Source organism: Rhododendron vialii, chromosome 5a (assembly GCF_030253575.1).
Source record: "Rhododendron vialii isolate Sample 1 chromosome 5a, ASM3025357v1".
In the NCBI taxonomy this organism is placed as follows: Eukaryota; Viridiplantae; Streptophyta; class Magnoliopsida; order Ericales; family Ericaceae; genus Rhododendron; species Rhododendron vialii.
Window position 1 is genome coordinate 38,773,088 of NC_080561.1, and position 20,404 is coordinate 38,793,491.

At 42.5% G+C, this 20,404-nt stretch overlaps 2 protein-coding genes and 1 non-coding gene across 3 annotated transcripts in view; 2 read left to right on the plus strand and 1 right to left on the minus strand.

The window, feature by feature from the left end:
- Positions 1 to 4,141: 4,141 nt before the first annotated feature.
- Positions 4,142 to 20,404, plus strand: part of LOC131326583 (laccase-7-like) — a 49,185-nt gene continuing 32,922 nt past the window's right edge. Inside the window, exons 1-2 of the mRNA XM_058359416.1 lie at positions 4,142 to 4,268; positions 4,673 to 4,824. Coding sequence (XP_058215399.1) covers positions 4,176 to 4,268; positions 4,673 to 4,824 — 245 coding nt within the window. The 5' untranslated portion in view covers positions 4,142 to 4,175. The remainder of the gene's footprint in view (positions 4,269 to 4,672; positions 4,825 to 20,404) is intronic.
- Positions 4,179 to 20,404, plus strand: part of LOC131326586 (laccase-7-like) — a 35,179-nt gene continuing 18,953 nt past the window's right edge. Inside the window, exon 1 of the mRNA XM_058359419.1 lies at positions 4,179 to 4,196. Coding sequence (XP_058215402.1) covers positions 4,188 to 4,196 — 9 coding nt within the window. The 5' untranslated portion in view covers positions 4,179 to 4,187. The remainder of the gene's footprint in view (positions 4,197 to 20,404) is intronic.
- On the minus strand, positions 10,532 to 10,638 carry LOC131328099 (small nucleolar RNA R71). Its single transcript, XR_009200381.1, has one exon. It is a non-coding gene; the product is annotated as a small nucleolar RNA R71 (small nucleolar RNA).

The window sequence follows — 20,404 nt, forward strand, 5'->3', positions numbered from 1 at the left end:
AGCTTTTAATCACGATTTGGGTTGTGGAAAAGGTGGATTTTTTTCCTTTGTTTTTGAGGGAAAATTTGATGGGAACTGAGGGATTTGGGTAAATTTTGTTCCACTTTTTTTCAAAATTTTTGGTTTGGGATTGTTTATGTGGATTGTTGTTGGGGTGATTTGGTGGTGGAGAGTATATTCGATCTAAGCAGGAAGAAGTCGAAACAGAACCTCAAAGAAGGGTTTGCAATTTTCCAACTCCCATGGAAAAGCTGCTGATTTGGGTGGGCGAAAGAGGGAGTGGGGGAGAGGAAGCAGGAGGGAGAGACGTGGGAGAGAGAGAGAGAGAGAGGAGGGGCTTTGATTCGGTGTGTTGCAAAGACTGATTGTCATGTGCCAATGGGGGTACTTGACAGAAAAAAAACCACGTCATCACGTTTCTCCACAAAACAGATGGAATATAACGGCAGGTGTTAAAATTAGAGGGTTTAAAGCACAGGTGCCTAATTGAAATAAAATGAAGTTCAGGTGCTTATGGGACATTGAGTCCAAAGTTCAGGTGTCATTTTGAAATTTTTTCAAAAAATTTCTGTGCTGAGCAATTTTTCGGGTGTCAAAATTCAACAGTCGAAAAATTCCTCGGCATACAAGCACAGACATTTTCGGCACAAAAGATGTTGCCTCAGCTAATGTTTTGGTGAATCTTTATGTATCTATGGTGTCGTTCACTACTATTTATCTCGACAATTAATGGTGTCATTCACTACTATTTATCTCGACAATTAATGATCTAGATTGTAGAAAGAAAGTATCCTACAAGTAAGATACTCATCTTACGCATGATTAATGATTTGCTAACTTATCTTGTTGTATGATGTTTTTAACAAATCTAGATCATTGAAAATATTTTTGAACGAATGAGTCCTAATTTCAAGAAAAAGAAAAGAAAAAAACTCGCGCTTTTTTACACTTTTATACTCTCTGCTTGGCTATCTACCCACCAAAGCCACCCTGTATGTTGGAGGTGATACCGTGATTAAGTGCCTAATCAATGGTGGCTCCAGATATTTTGAGAAGGGTGTTCAGAAATCTCTACCACCTCGAGAAATCATAATTATATATGAAACACAAATTCATCGATTAATATCTACAATGCCAAAAAAAAACTTCAAAGTATACAGGATATTACAATTGCCCTTGACGAGATTTCATATTTTGAAACCGTTACATAATAGCTTCATTACCAATGGTATCAAATACATCGCGCTCAATATAAGTAACCAAACAATCATTCATCCACTTATCTCTCATTCGATTGCGCAGATTCCTCTTCATGTAGTTTATTGCTAAAAAACTTCTTCAATTGTTGAAGTGGCAACAGAAAGAGTTAACACCAATGTCACAAGCAAATAAACCAATCCATATATGACGTACTTAGCTGTCTCTACTAATTTTGCAGAAAGATCACCGATCTCTCTGAGCTCTGAAATTTTTTCATCAAATCTCACATACACAACGAATTTTGAAGTTGAATGTCCAATGTAACTAAATACACCTCAGAAAAGTCTAACGGGTGGAGTTTCGCAAGACTTTTGGATGTTCAAATATGTTTGGGTAGGGTATTCAACTATTTTTGGGTACAGTATTCAAGAAGGGAAAAATTAAAAAATTATTAAAATTTCACATGTATTTTAATTTTTTTTTCTTTTCGGAGCGTTCGAGCGATTGCTCTTGCTAAAGGGTGGAGCCACCACTGTGCCTAATAGAAAGCCCACAGAATATTGGTTGGACCAAATATCCAACGGGGTGGCTTTGAGTTAAAGTGCCTAATAGAATAACAAATTAACGGATTATGTTTTTAGTCAATTAGGTTTAATATGCAATACAGTTGAATCACTCAAATTTAAATGTGTAATAATTGTTACATTATTGATTGGTATTGCCAAAAAGAGAGGAATTAACAGAAAAATCGAAAAAGATAGATTTCAAACATCTAGAGAGGTTTTTCTAGGGGTGGCATTAAAGCCACGACCAATTTTTAAATTGCCACGACAAATATGTTTTTTTTTTTTTAATGCAGGGTGTTTTGGGATTACTTGCACGCAGTGGCAGACCCAGGATTTGTCTCACGTGGGGGCACATTATACTAATAACCTTAAGCAAAAATCGAAATTAAGCGCAAAGGCACAAACTATGGAAAATTGAATTATAAATTTCATTGATTAGGTAAAAACCAAGTAAAGAAATGAAGGCCTAATTTTTCCAAACATTCAAGATATATATTATGAATCTTAAAAGAAAAGAATAAAAAGTCCTGAATTATGTAGCCCCAAATTAAAAGTCATTTTAATAAAATGTTACTTTTGCCGTGTAGCCTCAAATTTAATTGATGATTGGTGAGGAAAACAGTGAAATGACGGGCGACGACCACAGAGGTGAGTGACCGACAACGACAAAGTAAATCAAGTGTCGAGCGAGTTCTCCTCGTCGAGTTTTCTGTGTGGGTTTCTCGTTCTCCCACTCATTTTTACATAAAAAATAAACTATAAATTAAAAAAAAGGGGGGGAAGGGGTGGGGGCACGTGACCCCACGTGCCACTTACTCGGTCCGTCCCTATTTACACGCATCTCGAACTAATTCATACAGTCCCTTCCATGCGACAAATATGTTCTTAGGTCATTTCTACCCTTAAGGTTGATACTTTATCTTGCTCTTGCTAGCTTCTCTCTCTAACTAGTCGGTGTCTCCCTTTGTCATTCATATAAACCCAACCGCTAGGGGAGCTATCCCTTACTCATAAGCATAACTTCATAAACTACTTTAAAATACCAAAAAAAAAAAAAAAAAGAGCGTTGAAATGCAAAATACTCTGGCATGCCCAAAACATGTTGGGCAAAATAAGAGGGAGAGAGAGTTGTCTGGGTTAGGGGATTCGATAGCAGAGGGTTTGAGGTGAGAGTGTAACTAACAGGCGGAAAAAATTGGCTTATTTTTGTTTTCATTAAAAAAAAAAAGGATTTCGATCATAATTTTTTACCTTTTAGATTCCTATTGTCATGACGAAGTAATAATCCTCAAAAGGTCGACGAAAAACTTACAAATGCGAAAAAAATTTGAATAAAGACCAAAAAATGAGTCACTCAGCTTATATTGCCAAACTAGGCCAGAGTTTTCAAGGGAGTTTTCTTTTGAAGGCCAAGACAATTACTTAACAAGTAGACTTGAGCGTAGCTTTGGGATTAGACTATTGTCCTTTGGGACTTCTACGATCACTAAGATGACTGGCTTTTAGTTCGGCAATCGAGTTGCAGGCCTGCTCCAGCAAGGGTGTCAAGAGTAGTGGTGTCCTTTTGGCATGTACTTGCGTCTAGCTTGTGTTAGTTTTGGTTCAATCCTATTTTGTGATGTAATCTGTATTGCCTTCGGGCTTCTCCATTGTGTACTGGATTGACGCTTTTCAAAAAAAGTAAATTAACAAGCTACCTACCACTTAAGTGACTTTAATTAACAATCTTTATTTTTTTCTTGAAACCCAACAATTAACAACCTAGACAACTTGAAAATGCTTACACTTTTTTAATACAGTCAAATGTAATCATGGTGTACACGATTTGTGCATCCATATCAGAATCAAAACAAAGTATTTAGAACATGATCATTCATCTCAATACAAAATTCATGATCCCAAATTGTACCCTACACTCTGTCATAACATGAAATACATTAATTAATTTGCCATTATCCTCCAACCACAGCAGGCTCCCTAGTCGATCTGAATCTGTTCTATTAGATAGTACTTCCTTCGTCCCATTTTGTTTGTTCTTTTTTGATATTTGTGTCAGTTTTCAATCGCTTATATCTTCCAATAAGAATTTTCTAAAATGTGCAATATGTACATTGTTTGATAGTTTTTGATCGGGGTCTGTAATACAAAGTTTTCAAAATTATAAAAAATATTATAGATTAGGACATATAAGCGTTTAAAGAACGATGCAAATAACGAAATGAACAAACAAAATGGAACCGATGGAGTAATTAATTTCTAATTAACAAATTCAAACCCAAAGTCCTTGTCAAACCCCATTAGGCTTTTCTAGCTACCTAGCTACAACCTCTATATATTTGAACACCTCTCCTGGTTTGACTTTGGCATACAAGATTGTTCTTTTGCTTATTTCATACTGATTTCCCATATATGGCTCGTCCTATGTTGTTGGCATTTGCTAATTTAGCCCTTTTGGCTTATTCTTCAGTGGCCTCTGCCGAAATCGTGGAGCATTCTTTTCATGTGAGTTTAAATCTTTGTCAAAAACAATATGAATCCCTTGGTTTTTCGTTTTCGTAGTTTCTCATTCCCTCATTCTTCGTTTTTAGTTCTTCGTGAGATGGGAAAAATACCAAATTCATGGATGCATGCATGGTTTTGGGTAAATTCGTCTATTGCATCTCCGTGCAGAGCGCACATTATATGAATCTCAAATTATATTTATTGTCGCAATTTGTCAAAGAATCTCAAATTTCCACAAGAGTCTCTGGGAGCGAGTAGTACTTTTGTTTTCTCCAAATTTACTACACACTACACAAATACATACGCGTACGTATGTGCGTATTATGCATTTATGCATGCATGTTTTGTCCAACTTGGGGATGTAATGTCCAAAACAGTATGTTTCTTATAATTTTTTTTTTCAGGTGCAAAATTTAACTATCAACCGGCTGTGCCACCAGCAAGTCATCACTGCTGTGAACGGAGACTTTCCCGGCCCAACTATAAAGGTTCATGAGGGTGACACACTCGTCGTTCATGTCTTCAATAAATCTCCCTACAATCTTACCATTCATTGGTATGTATTACAAGTCTACTATGATATACAACTCCCACGTTAGTTTTTGAATTATTAGACCAACCTTAACTGTAAATTAATTAATTTACCATATATATCCAGCTGGTATTTGAATATTTATAGTCAACTGGCTGTTTGAATATCTTTCTTAGACACATGCATAGACATGTATAATATACTACACTAGCTAGTAAATTTTTTAACAATATGTTATAATTGTCCAACCACTTTAAGATAACGTTATAATTCAGAGTTAGTTTTGCAATTGAACTATCCACTAGCTTGTTCAACTGATCTGAACAAGAAGAATAAGAAAAGTAAAAAAAATTGATCGAAAGTGAAAAATTCAAAAGAAAAAATTTGACGAAAAACTAACAAGAACTTAGAACAGAAAAAAAGAGCCAAAAGTCAATAGTCATAATTAATTAACCTAGACTTAGCCCGAAACTTGGAGCTTTGATCCATTTTAGGTCTAAACTTCCTTAATTTGTAGTACCAGTCTATACGGTGCTTTGTTTTGGATTTTAATGGCCCCCGGCCGTTCTTGGATTGTGGCATTGAATGACTAGGAATTAGTCCAGACGCATGTAAGCTGGCCAAGCTCAACTTTGGGCTTAACTTGATCGTTTAAAAAAAGTATATGCCAAACTCAATTACATTTTTTTGTTTGTCAATGAATTCAAGCCAAGCTTAAATAAATGAGTGTTTGGCTCGATAAGCATGTGAACAAATGGATCATTCCATAAATTTCACAAATTTGTGTCGACCTATCAAATAAATATTTTCACCAGTTTATAGTACATTGCATCTAGATATGAATATTCCTATGTGAGATATGCAAATTTGGAACTTAAGCTCAAGTTTGAGAGTTTGAAACTTCACAAGCTTAAGCTAAGCTTAAAAGCTTGAGATTGATTTTCATATTCTACGAGGCAAGCCAAACTTATCATAAATACAAAATTTCAAATGTAAGCCAAGCTAAACAATTAGTCTTTAAAAATTTTCAAGTTTGAGCACATGTAATATGGAATTGAACCAAGCCTGAACAATACTATGCTTCACTTATTTGGCTCGATCGGCACCCATACTTGCTAGAGCTAATTTTTGGGAGTTGGTTGGTGTTTTGATATGGGTCTGATCTTGGTTGATTTTGGGTGGATTTACACTTCAAGGTTCGCTGGAAGATTTTCGCCTGAAAGGCACTCTAACGTCACTTTGGGTTGGTCGAATTTATTAAGGGAAAATGCTATGCTCACCGATGGTGGCAATACTGAGCTCACACTGATGGTCACGTAGAGCCCTCTACGGATCTCGCACAAAAAATTTGAGCTATCCAATAATTAAAAAAAAATTGAGTGGGCTCATGAAAAATCAAGTCAATCCGATATGTGTAGATACTCGATTCAATCTTTTCATTTTGCATTCAGATTACAGAAAGCTGTAATCTAAACGAAAAATAAAAAAAAATTGGATCAAACACGTACACTGAGTGACACACATCAAACTGAGCTGAATTTTCCCGAGGCCACTCGAATTTTTTTTAAAATTGTTGAACGACTCGAATTTTCCTTGTAAAATCTGTAGTGAGGCCCGCTTAACTGTCGGTGCAAGGTCGGTATGGCCATCATCGATGGCCGTGGAAGGGTCGGGAAAAAGGTGTGTGCATTGGACTAGCTAGCTACCCCAATGCACATGCACCCAAACAATTAACCTCTGTAAAAGTTTATTGGAATTACCTTATTTATCTATTTTTTATTCAGAGTCCACAGTTTTTTTTATCCGCGAGTCCACAGTTTGTTCAATGGGATTAACCTATTAATTCCATGTCACGATATTCGTGTAGGCACGGAATTTTCCAGCTACGAAGTGGATGGGCTGATGGGCCTGTTTATGTAACTCAATGTCCGATACTCCCTGGAAATAATTACAAATACAAATTCACCATCACCGGACAAGAAGGCACCCTCTGGTGGCACGCTCATGTCGAATGGCTTCGCGCAACTGTATATGGGGCGCTAATCATCCATCCGAGAAAGGGTCACTCATATCCGTTCCCAAAACCTTGCAAAGAATTTCCAATTCTTTTGGGTACATTCCAAATTAACCCTTCTGATACCCACCAAATTTTATTAAGCTTTATAGTTAATACATTCATTATGGTTGAGATACATAGTAATCAACTAGTCTATTAAGCAATACCTTTTTGATATAACTCATGTTTAGTATAGAAAAATCAGAAAGTCTAAATGCACAGATTTCTATAGCTATGGATACTGCAGCCGTTTGATGTAATTAGGACCCCAAAATAATAAGGTGTTCGATCTAAATGCACAGATTTCTATAGCTATAGATACTGCAGCCGTGTGATGTACTTAGGACCACAAAATAATAAGGTGTTCGATCGCGTGAATCGAATAATTCCGAACATCTCTGTGCATACAAGTCTATGTAGCATTGTTCCGTCTGTGTAACCTTTATGGCTATAGAATCAAAATTAAGTATTAGCAGTATAAAAGGTTTATACCTCAAATAAATACCTTAAGATTGCAAGAAAATATTTGTAGATTTAATAGTAAGATCCATTAAATTGTGATTGCAGGAGAGTGGTGGAATGCTAATGTTATTGATGTCGAGAACCAAGCACTAGCCGTCGGGGGTTTTCCTAACAGTTCCAATGCTTTCACCATCAATGGTCAGCCTGGTGATTTATATAATTGCTCATCACGAGGTGAGTGATATTAACCACAAATAATTTACGGACAGAATACAGTGACTACTTTGGTTGAAAGAGAAAATATTCCAAAGAGGCAAATTAAAAATGTCAACAAACCGACTAATCTTTGTATTATTGGAAATCCCTCACGTTTTGAACGTATGATTGTTTTTCTCTCCTTAGACACATATAAGCTGAAGGTTGTACATGGGGAAACATATCTCTTGCGTATCATTAACGCTGCACTCAATAACCAACTCTTCTTCAAGATAGCCAACCACACAATGACAGTCGTCGCTGTCGATGCCAGTTACACCCACCCAATGGTCACCGACGTCATCGTCATAGCTCCCGGTCAGACAGTCGACGCACTACTCACCGCTGACCAACCACAAGCTTCCTATTACATGGCAGCACACGCCTATGGCGGCGCGGGAGATGTAACCACCACCGGGATCATTACGTATGACTATGCCACACCATCAACCCCCGTAATGCCGACCCTACCCGCCTTCAACGACACTCCTACGGCCTTCAGATTCTATTCAAATCTGACGAGTCTCGTGAATGGTCCTTATTGGGCTCCGGTTCCGCTCAAAATCGATGAGCACATGTTCGTGACGGAAGGCTTGGGCCTGGCCCCTTGCGGAGTGAACAAGACTTGTAAGGGTCTTTTAGGGCAACAAATGGCTGCGAGCATGAACAACGCATCTTTCGAGCTCCCTACCAAGTTATCAATGTTACAGGCGTTTTTCCACAATGTTGATTGATAAGCCCACAATTGTGGTTATATTTGGGCTTATCTCGCTCATTTTGATTCGCGCGCGCGCATAACTCTATGTTTTTGATTGATATTGCGCAAAGGTTGCTTTTTATGGTGTTTGCAGGCTCTTTTCTTTTATAAGGCGGATTTTACGCCATGAGCTGATCTCTCGGTCTTCGGGGACCCATGGGGTATAAACGGAGCGATAGCGGAGTCCAATGGAGCTCTGTCGAAGCCCCGGAAAGTTTGGAGAAGTCCTGAAGAAGCTGATCTAATTTCGTAGAAAAGCCATTCCTACCGGTAGGGAGGTCGAGCCTACCGGTACAAACCTTGATCAGAAAGGTCACAAATTGCACCACCCAAGTTCTACCGGTAGGAGATCAATGCCTACCGGTAGGAAGTCAGTCTGATTCAGTGTGCCCCTTCTTGCTCGAAGCCGTTCTACCGGTAGGAGATCAATGCCTACCGGTAGGGATCCCCAGATTTTGCAGTTTTCTATTTTCTTTTTCTTTTTCTTTTGTAACTTTAAAGGGGTGCTATAAATATCCCTTTTGCACGTTTTTAGGTCATTTATTATAGAGGAGAACTGAGCTCCTTCTCTCTCTACCGCCTCTTCTCACCAACTCTTTTCTCCCTCATAAATGGAGCATTGATTTGGGGATTTGGAGGGTGATTTCTTCCATTAATGTTGTAAGTTCCATTGGGATCCTTATTAATTTAGTCGTTATTTCTGTTTTCAGCATGACTTCGAGTTCTCTCATCCAAATCCTAATGCATACCATTTCTCCTGTCGTCATGCGTGAGTAGTGTAGCAAGGCTGGGTTATGGGATGATTAACATCCCGTAACCAGAGGTGAGCTCGTTCTTTTCTTGAAAATTCTTGTTTTCCAGCTTAAACATGATCATGACTTATTTTACGAATCAAAACTTCGAGGTGTTACTCTCTTGGATCGAATGTAGGCAAGGGTTGATCCTCGTGCCACATTTGATACCTAGAGCTATGTCCCTCTTTGTGTTTGTCAAAATGAATCAAAAGAGCCCGGGTCATGTTTAACACCGTTTTTAAGAAGAGAAGAATCGAGTTCATCCTTACGTTACGGGTGTTGATTATCCCTAAACTTAGCTTTTAGTTTAATCTCCAGTTAAAAGCCGTAGTTAGGTTAAGTAGCCACCTTCTAAATCGATCAGTTGGCCGTCTCAACGCCAAATTCTGGTTGGCGGTCCTAACGCCAAACATTCTCTACGTTAGCCAATCTCCGAAGCAAGTATATGGATGCGCTCCCTGTGGATTTGACCCCGGACTTCCGGGTATTATTATGCTTTCAACCGACCTAGCCCTACGCTTGGGGTATTCCTATTGCAATACACATTATGGTCGCAAGCATTTTTGGCGCCGTTGCCGGGGATCGCTTTCTTTTATAGCTTATTTCTGGAGGTTCGCCAACCCATTGTAAGTATCTCGTTAATTTTTACTTTGTGTGATTTGTAATTAATCTAGTGGATACCTCTAACCTGAGTCTCTCAAACGTGAGGTGTAACGAAGCTAGAGTAACTACAAATCACCTCTTCTTTTAGTGCTGTTCGTATCGAGGAGGCGGCATAGCCCCTCTTGTCCTTTTACTTTACTCTTGCTGTCCATTGTTTCTCGAGAAAGGTTTTTCAAGTGTATGCGTGGTGGTCATCGTGGAGCCTTTCGAAGCCCAACTTCCAAAAGGCTTCATAGATCTTTTTCTCCTCCTCGACCCAAAACACCTCGTCGGGTACGAGCGAGGACACCATCACCTCCACGAACTCCTTTTTTAGACCTAACCCCTCCTCGAGAAAGAATGGCTGGAAACGGTGAAGGCGAAATGCCACCGTTTGTGCCCGAAAGGACTATGAGTGACTACATGAATCCGGCCCGTTCTACTCCGAGGCCCACTATAGTCCTTCCGGCCGCAACCGAGGCCAATACTTTCACCGTGAAAATGCATCACATTAACATGATGCCATCTTTCTATGGCAAAGACAAAGAATGCCCGTACACTCATATGCGGGCATTCGAGGAGTTGGTATCCACCATAGTGTCCACGCCTGCTCAACTTGAGTCCGCAAAGCTTAAACTCTTCCCATTTTCAGTAAAAGACAAGGCCAAGATTTGGTTGAATAACATGCGTCCCCAATCCTTGGCAAACTGGGCGGATTTATCAAAGGCCTTTTACATGAAATTTTTTCCCCCTCATCTCACAAAGGAACTCATGCACCAAATCCAAACGTTTAAACAAAAAGAGGGGGAATCATTTTACCAATATTGGGAGAGGTACAAGGATTTGCTAAACTCCATCCCACATCATGGCCTCCCAACTTTTCAAAAGGTCGAATACTTGTTGAAGGGATGTTTTCAAAGTACTCGACACCTTATGGATAGCATGTGTGCCGGTGGAGTTATGGCAAAAACCCCTGACGCGGCGTGGGACTATTTTGAGGAATTGGCAGAAAAAACTCAAAACTGGGATTGCTCCGACCCCTCTGAAAAGAATGTGTTTAATCCGGCTCCGAGCAATCCTGGTAAATTTCAATTAAATGAGCAAAATGAGCTAGCCCACAAGGTCGCCCAGCTTTCCCGCCAAATTGAAACTTTACAACTTAATAAGGTTGCTGGGGTGGCCTCTGTGGCCAAGGCGGAAAACATTTGTGTTTTGTGTGAAGTTGCAGGTCATGCTACGGGGGATTGTCAAATGCTCCCCGCCGTCAAGGATATTCTCCAAGGAACCGGGCCATCGGAGGTCAACGCCGTTAATCAACGGTTTGACCCTTATTCTCAAACTTTCAATCCGGGGTGGAAGATGCATCCTAATTTTCGGTGGAGCGACTCTCAAACTCCCGGACCTCCACAGGTTCCACCGCCTCAACAACACCAAGCTTTCCGGCCTTCTCAATCTCAAGGAGCGCCGAGGTTTTCTCAGCATCAACAACCACCGGGGTTTGCACCGGCGGGACCTCCGCAAGGGCCAAACCAATTTCAACCTCACAAGCGATCCTTGGAGGATATTATGTCATCTTTTATGCAAAGTCAAACCTCCCTCAACGAGCAAACCAAAGAAACGCTCGGGGAAATCAAGAATCAAATGGCAAAGTTGACTAACACGGTGGGGGTTCTTCAACAAGAAAAGGGGAAGCTTCCGACTCAACCTCAAGCAAATCCAAACGGAACTCATTTTCTGGGTAGCTCTTCGGTGCCTAGTCCCGAGCAAGCCAAGTCTATTATAACACTGCGGAGTGGCAAGGAAGTTGATACGGCCGTTCTCCCCAAGCCGAGCAAGCCCCGGGTTACACCAATCGTTGTGCAAGCGCCGGATGTTTGTATTGACTCACCAACCTCGGAGCCTTCTCCCGTTGGTGAGCAACCGGCAGAATCTCCGGCAGAAGAACCCAAGGCTTCCATTCCTCAAATCCCGGCTCCGTTTCCCCAACGTTTGAAAGCTCCGGCCCATGCCAACAACTCTGAGATCTATGAGCTTTTCAAGCAAGTGAGGATCAATATTCCGTTGGTGGATGCGGTCAAGCAAATCCCTACTTATGCCAAATTTCTCAAAGACTTGTGCACTCAGAAGCGTAAGTTAAATGTTCACAAAAGGGTGTTATTGACAGAGCAAGTGAGTTCGATTATTCAAACCAACGTGGTTCCAAAGTATAAAGATCCGGGTTGTCCTACCATTTCCATTACAATTGGCGGCACAAAGATCGAGAAAGCTCTCCTTGATTTGGGGGCTAGTGTTAACTTGCTTCCATATGCCGTTTATGAGCAACTTGGATTGGGGGAGATGAGGCCGACATCAGTAACCCTTCAATTGGCCGACAGAAGCATTCGTGTCCCCCGAGGGATGGTGGAGGACGTACTCGTGCAGGTAGATAACTTCATCTATCCGGTGGATTTTATCGTGTTGGATACATGCCCTGTGCCCTCCTCTCAAGTGTCAACGTCGACTCCGGTTATTCTTGGGCGTCCATTCTTGGCCACTTCCAACGCCGTTATCCATTGTCGAAGTGGTTTGCTAAACCTCACTTTCGGCAACATGAGGATGGAGGTGAATGTGTTCAATATCGGAAGCCAAATGGGGGATGACGAGTGCATTCATGAAGTCAATCTTATCGATTCTTTGGTTCAAGAGCACGTTGATACCTCCTTATACAAGGATTCATCGGAAGTTGGCCTTACCGCTGATGAGGTGACATTTCTAGATTCACCGGGGGTGGAGGACCTGTATTCTTTGCTCGACGTGGAAGATGTGTGTGAGACGGCTGTTTGGTCCCAAAAATTTGAAGCGCTACCGCCTTTAGCGAACAAGAGTCTCCCTTCAAGCGTGCAATTTCCAAAACTTGAGTTAAAAGTTTTGCCCGATACTCTCAAGTATGCTTTCCTTGGACCCGATGCCACGTTTCCCGTGGTGATTTCTTCTTCATTGAATGCGCATCAAGAATCACGACTCTTAGAGGTCTTGAAGCGGCGTCGTGTAGCTATTGGGTGGTCTATTGCTGATATCCAAGGAATTGATCCTTCTGTATGCACTCACCATATTTATCTTGAGGACGACATCAAACCTTCCCGTCAACCCCAACGCCGCCTAAATCCCATTATGAAAGAGGTGGTCAAAGCAGAGGTCTTGAAATTGTTAGACGTTGGCATTATCTATCCTATCGCTGACAGCAAATGGGTTAGCCCGATCCAAGTTGTTCCGAAGAAATCTGGAGTCACGGTGGTAGCCAATGCCGCTAATGAACTAGTGCCCACGCGGGTCCCCACAGGTTGGCGAGTTTGCATTGATTATAGGAAGCTCAACTCATGCACTCGCAAGGATCATTTCCCTCTCCCGTTTATTGACCAAATCCTCGAGCGTGTTGCCGGTCATGCTTTCTATTGTTTTCTCGATGGCTATTCGGGGTACAACCAAGTCGCGGTCTCTCTGGATGATCAGGAAAAGACTACCTTCACTTGCCCCTATGGGACGTTTGCGTATAGGCGGATGCCGTTTGGATTGTGCAATGCTCCGGGCACTTTTGCCCGTTGTATGTTGGGTATATTCAGTGATATGGTGGAGCGCATTGTCGAAGTCTTCATGGATGATTTCTCGGTCTTCGGGGACTCTTTCGAGGATTGCTTATCGAATTTGGACAAGGTGTTGAAGAGATGTGAGGAGAAAAATCTTGTGCTTAATTGGGAGAAATGTCATTTCATGGTTACACAAGGCATTGTATTGGGGCATATTGTATCGCAAAAAGGCATAGAGGTGGACAAAGCGAAAATCGACTTGATTGCCAATCTTCCAACGCCCAAGTGCGTGAAAGATATCCGATCCTTCCTAGGCCATGCAGGGTTCTACCGGCGGTTCATTAAGGATTTCTCCGCCATATCGCGTCCCTTGTGTCATCTTCTCTCTAAAGATGCTCCTTTCGAATGGACCAGCGCTTGCAATGAGGCTTTTCAAAAACTGAAGTCGAGCCTTACTTCTCCTCCAATTGTGCGAACTCCAGATTGGGAACTCCCGTTTGAGTTGATGTGCGATGCAAGTGATTATGCTGTGGGAGCCGTTCTTGGCCAAAGAAAGGATAAGCATCCTTATGTCATTTCCTATGCAAGCAAAACGCTGAATGACGCGCAAATGAACTATTCGACTACTGAAAAGGAGTTGCTCGCCGTCGTCTTCGCTTTGGATAAATTTCGATCATACTTGGTGGGCACTCCCATCACCGTTTTCACGGATCATGCAGCCCTCAAGTACCTCTTTGCCAAGCAGGATGCAAAGGCTCGGTTAATCCGATGGATTTTGTTGCTTCAGGAATTCAATCTCTCTATCAAAGACAAGAAAGGCGTGGAGAATGTGGTAGCCGACCATCTGTCTCGGCTTGAGTTTGACGACCGTAAGGCCTATCTCCCAATTGCCGACACATTTCCCGATGAGCAACTGTTTGCTGTTTCTCCGAGCCCTTGGTACGCCGATATTGTCAACTACCTTGTAACCGGGCAACTTCCTAGCCACTGGAGTGCACAAGATAAGAAGCGATTTCTCATAGAGGTGAAAAGATTCGGCTTTGATGACCCTTATCTTTTTAAATTTTGCCCGGACCTCATTATCCGGCGTTGTGTTCCGGAGGAGGATCAACGAGGGATCTTGCAGTTTTGCCATTCCAAGGAGTGTGGTGGCCATTTTTCCCATACCAAGACCATTGCCAAGGTGCTACAATGTGGTTTTTACTGGCCCACACTTCACAAGGATGCATACTCCTTTTGTCGAACTTGTGAGGCTTGTCAGAAATTGGGTGCGGTGACTCGGAGGAATATGATGCCCCTCACCAATATCCTTATCGTTGAAGTGTTTGATTGCTGGGGGATTGATTTCATGGGGCCATTCCCCATGTCGTATGGGTTTCTCTACATTCTCCTTGCGGTGGACTATGTCTCTAAATGGGTGGAGGCCATCCCGACTAAGACCAGCGATCACAAGGTGGTGCTGGAATTTCTCAAGGAGAACATTTTGTCTCGGTTTGGCACACCAAAGGCCATTATAAGCGATCAAGGTTCTCATTTTTGTAATCGGCCTTTCGAAGCGCTCATGAAGAAATATGGGATCACGCACAAGGTGTCCACCGCATACCACCCTCAGACCAATGGCCAAGCCGAGCTTGCAAACCGTGAGGTAAAACGCATTCTAGAAAAAACTGTTAATCCAAATCGTAAGGATTGGTCACTCCGTCTGACCGATGCCTTATGGGCATACCGTACCGCATATAAGACCGTTTTAGGCGCTTCGCCTTATCGGCTTGTATACGGTAAGGCATGCCACCTTCCGGTGGAGTTGGAGTATAAGGCCTATTGGGCCATCAAAGCTTTAAATTTTCGATTGCCCGCCGCTGGCGCGCAACGCAAACTTCAACTTAATGAACTGGAGGAAATCCGGCGGGATGCATATGATAATACGGATATTTACAAATCCAAGGTGAAGGATTTCCATGATAAGAACATTCAACGGAAAAATTTTGATGTTGGTCAGAAAGTTCTTCTTTACAATTCAAAACTTCATCTTTTTCCGGGCAAGTTGCGGTCCCGTTGGGTTGGTCCTTATGTCGTACAAACCATTTTCCCCCATGGGGCAATTGAAGTTGTCAACCCTTTGAATGGAAATGTTTTCAAGGTTAACGGCCAGCGACTTAAGCCGTTTTTGGAAAATTTTGCAAGTAATGAAATCACGGAGGATTTGATCGCTCCGGTTTATGTGGATGGTCCATTAGTTTAACTTTCGAAACAATGTTTTCACGGGGAGCTTTTGCGTACTCCTGGACTTAATTGTCTGGCAGGCCCGGCCTTTTCGGAGGTACCCATCATTGACTTGGGTTTATAGCTTCGCACGCCGCTATTCAAACAAGGTTCGTGTTCCCAGCTCCGGTTAGTAAGGGCATATCTTTTGTGGTCCGGTATAGCCACCTGTGTTTCGCTTAGGGTGTCGTCTATTTTGTTTTGCGACACCTTCCGCGAACCATAGGCAGAAAAGTAGTACCCGTTTAATCACGTGACGATTCGGTGGATTTAAATACTTGTGCATATTGATTTTTGTGCCGGGCTATCAAGAGCCGGCGGTTCTAATGTCGTTTGTCTCCTATTAGGTAGTTGGTTCTTAAGTCTTTTGCAGGGTAACACGCTACCGCACCAGCCTTGGTAGTTTGGGTCTAAAATCCGGGGTGAGTGAGGCATTCAGGAGCCCTAAGCATGGGTGCGACTATGTGTCGCGGTTGTAAGCCCAAAGAAAGCTCCGGCAATGGCTCTGTGCGACTAGCTATGGTTCCGATGGCGGGGCCGAAAGAGTGGGCCTTGGAAGCAGTTCCGATGACGAACGGTGGCATTGACGTAAAATCCTCCAACTTGGTCGAGGTATCGGGTGGTTGACATTCCACCCCGTCGGTACATTTTTGTTCTCACTTCCCTTATTTTCTATCTCTTTGCATCGAGGGCGCTGCTCATTTTAAGTTGGGGGGGGTTTTTATTATTCTTGCATTTCTATTTGTTTTAATTGCTTTTACTTAGAATTTTTGAACATGGTAAAAAAAAAAATTTTGTGAAATCTCCCCTTGTTCTAAGTTACTTAGCATATGCTCGTTGTGGTTCCGTATGTAGCAAGAACTTCGATGTGATTACATCTCTCGTAATTTGTGCAACTCTTCTCGTTAACATGCCATGAACCGTGTGGAACAAATCTTTAAGTGCATTTGAGTCGGTTGAGCATGTAGGGCGGAGAATCATTTCTGTCATATCCCATGTTTCTTTTGTTTTTCATACCCTTAGAGTAGGATTTCATCTTCTCTTGTACATACTTTGGTAATTTTTATTCCGATTGTGCATTGCAAATGAGGCTAAGGTGTGTTTGAAAGATGATGCAAGGCATTGTTTTTGTGAATAAACCACATATTGTCACTCTTGATCCATAATTGAGCTGTGTCCGATTCCAATTTTTTTTTGAAAAGCCTAGGAATCCTGTTGGTGATTGGGCAGTTGGGGTTGCACTTGTGTATGTTGGGTGTGGTTGGTGATGATTGGAGGTGAAGAATTGCATTGGGGAGTCAATCTGCAACTTTCAGATTTCCAGAATTTCTACCGGTAGGGAGGTCGAGCCTACCGGTATAAACAGTAATCAGAAGGGCCGTCTGAAATTTCAACAGCAGTTCTACCGGTAGAGAATCATGTTATACCGGTAGGAACAGAGGTTCTACCGGTAGGGTATAAGTTTATACCGGTAGGAAAGGAAGTCCACACACGGTTCAACAAAGTTCTACCGGTAGGGGGTCAGTGCCTACCGGTAGGTCGGCTGATTTCCAGAAAAAAAAAAAAAATATAAAAGGGGGCGTCGGTTCATTTGTGTTAAAACCCAACTCTTTCTCTCCCTCCCCTTTTCAAACCGACGGTTACCCATTTTCTCATCTCCTCTCCTCCTCTTCAAAACCCATGGAAATCCACCCCTAACCCTTCCAAACTCCACCAATCTTCATTAATCCCAAACACTCTCCCCATTCTCAAACTCCAGGATCCATCTCTCTCTCCATTGCATGTACCCAGGGTAACTCTCTCACCCTCCACTCGAAATTTTCCCTAGAAACCCACGAAATTAACACCCCAATTTCCATTCTCTCATCTTCTCTCCTCCCTAATCTGTCATAATCATTCCCCCATTTGTCCTGTAATCCCCAATTTCTCAAACTTCCTAGCCCTAGATTCGAAAATCCCTGCCAATTGCCATGTCTGATGCGATGTATTCTCGGGATCGATCCGGCAAGAGAGTTGATTTGGGTACGCGTAAGAGGGACAGTGGGCCGTCGAAAGAGCAAGGGGAGGAACGCAGGAAGAAAAGAAAAGAGGAGGGAGAGAGGAAGAAACACATGGAGTGGGTGGCCACTCTTAAGGGGCGGAAAGTCACATGCGAGCGGCAAGTTTGCGAGCATAGTTTGGCGGAGAATAGGTACATTGGCATCATCCGGGAAAAAGGTATGCAGCATTTCTTTAAGGAGGTTAGGGGCTACGTTAAGAACTGGGTTGTCGATTTCTTTTCACGTATGAAATATGACATTGAGAATTCTGAAATTGAGACCACAGTTGGAGGGGTTGACATGATAATAACCCCGGAAACCATTGCCGAATACCTGGGTTATGAACGACCGGCGGCTGAGACCATCACATATCCTCGACCTGATGAGGAGGATATTGATATGACTGTAGTTTATGCTGAGGTTTTTGAGGGGGGTGTTCTCGGGGCGGCGGGAGGTGATTTGAAAGATGAGTATAGGACCATGAACAAGGTCCTGCATTACAACCTTTATCCCCGTGGGACGGAGAAGACACCGGGAGATTTGGAACTTGAATTGTTGTATGTGTTTATGAATCCGGACGAGACCATGGACTATGCTAAATGGATTTTTGATCAATTGGTGCAATTCAAGCATTCATTCAAGAGGGGGTTAAATTTTCCGTTTCCTGCTATGATCACCCAGTTTTGCCTAGCCCACGGTCTCCGCCTGGATAACCAAAAGCTTGACCCTAGCTCACCGGGCATTATCAACGCTACTTCGGAGCATAAGAGCAAGACTAATGTGACAAGGGCTCGTGAAGCCCGTGCCTTAGCTCAAGCCCAATCCCAAGGGCAAGGCCATGCAGGTCCTCAAGCTGGCCCTTCCGAAGCCCCCTCAGGTTCTAATCCTCAGAAAAGAGGGTCAAATTTGAAGAAGCTCCTGTCTAAGCTGTTGTGCTGTGCGGCTGAAATTCAGGAGGACCAAAGAAGGGCGGATCATAAGGCAAATTTTTATTATGAGGTGATGGCCGAACAATCGGGGAGGAGGTATGAGCCCCCAGCTGAGTTGGCAACGGATCGCGCTATTGGGGAGCATCGTAGCCCGGAGTACCAAGAGGAGGAACTTGGTGAGGATGAGATCCGTGAGTTGGAGCAGCAGCTTGACCCGATGGATTTTGAGCGTACCTTTGGCCCGGGAGCTCAGTGATGGTAGTCTGTTTGGTTGTGTTTGAAGGATGCAGGTGTTAGACGTAGTTTCTGTCGAGTCGGTGGTTGAGTCAAGTCTTCGTTTATTGAGTCAGTCGTTTATTTTCTGTTCGTTATTGTTGTTTGTCAGAGGTCTGGTGGTCCGGGTAGCCTAGGCTGTGGTTCCTGTCATGGGTAATTTACCAAGCTAGCATAGACCAGGAATCACTTTGTTTAACCTGTTTTTCGTTTCCGTTAACTCGTTATAAGCCACAAAGTCCTTAGTTGATTTCGAGTGCACTGGTGTGCTTTTTGCAATGCATTGTTGGAATTTTTCATTACTTTAGTTTTGTCTTGTTCTGTAATTCAATAAACTTTGCATTTTTAGCTTCAATTCCCTGTCGAGCATTTCTTTGTTTGCATGCGTAACTCTTTTGTTTCCGTTATCGCACTGCCCTTTGGTTTCTGAACATGGGATATGTTTGCATAGCCATCGCTTCGTTCGGACTTGTGAGCTTTTGAGTGTTGCCCTTGTGAGTGCTGGAATCAAAGCTCGGTCGTGCTTTCCCCCTCACGTGGTTCGCTTGCATGAGAGTTGTTGAATAGGGTTCATGGCCTGTTTTTGTGATGATTGATGCACACTTTTGAGAAAAATTAGTCTGAGTCTTGCTATATTGAAGTTCAAGCATATGTTTCGTACCTTGTTGTGTTGGGGAGATTTGGTTGTTGCTTCCGTAGTGCACATTTTCTGCTAGGGACTAGCAGAATCCAAGTAGGGGGGTGTGATAAGCCCACAATTGTGGTTATATTTGGGCTTATCTCGCTCATTTTGATTCGCGCGCGCGCATAACTCTATGTTTTTGATTGATATTGCGCAAAGGTTGCTTTTTATGGTGTTTGCAGGCTCTTTTCTTTTATAAGGCGGATTTTACGCCATGAGCTGATCTCTCGGTCTTCGGGGACCCATGGGGTATAAACGGAGCGATAGCGGAGTCCAATGGAGCTCTGTCGAAGCCCCGGAAAGTTTGGAGAAGTCCTGAAGAAGCTGATCTAATTTCGTAGAAAAGCCATTCCTACCGGTAGGGAGGTCGAGCCTACCGGTACAAACCTTGATCAGAAAGGTCACAAATTGCACCACCCAAGTTCTACCGGTAGGAGATCAATGCCTACCGGTAGGAAGTCAGTCTGATTCAGTGTGCCCCTTCTTGCTCGAAGCCGTTCTACCGGTAGGAGATCAATGCCTACCGGTAGGGATCCCCAGATTTTGCAGTTTTCTATTTTCTTTTTCTTTTTCTTTTGTAACTTTAAAGGGGTGCTATAAATATCCCTTTTGCACGTTTTTAGGTCATTTATTATAGAGGAGAACTGAGCTCCTTCTCTCTCTACCGCCTCTTCTCACCAACTCTTTTCTCCCTCATAAATGGAGCATTGATTTGGGGATTTGGAGGGTGATTTCTTCCATTAATGTTGTAAGTTCCATTGGGATCCTTATTAATTTAGTCGTTATTTCTGTTTTCAGCATGACTTCGAGTTCTCTCATCCAAATCCTAATGCATACCATTTCTCCTGTCGTCATGCGTGAGTAGTGTAGCAAGGCTGGGTTATGGGATG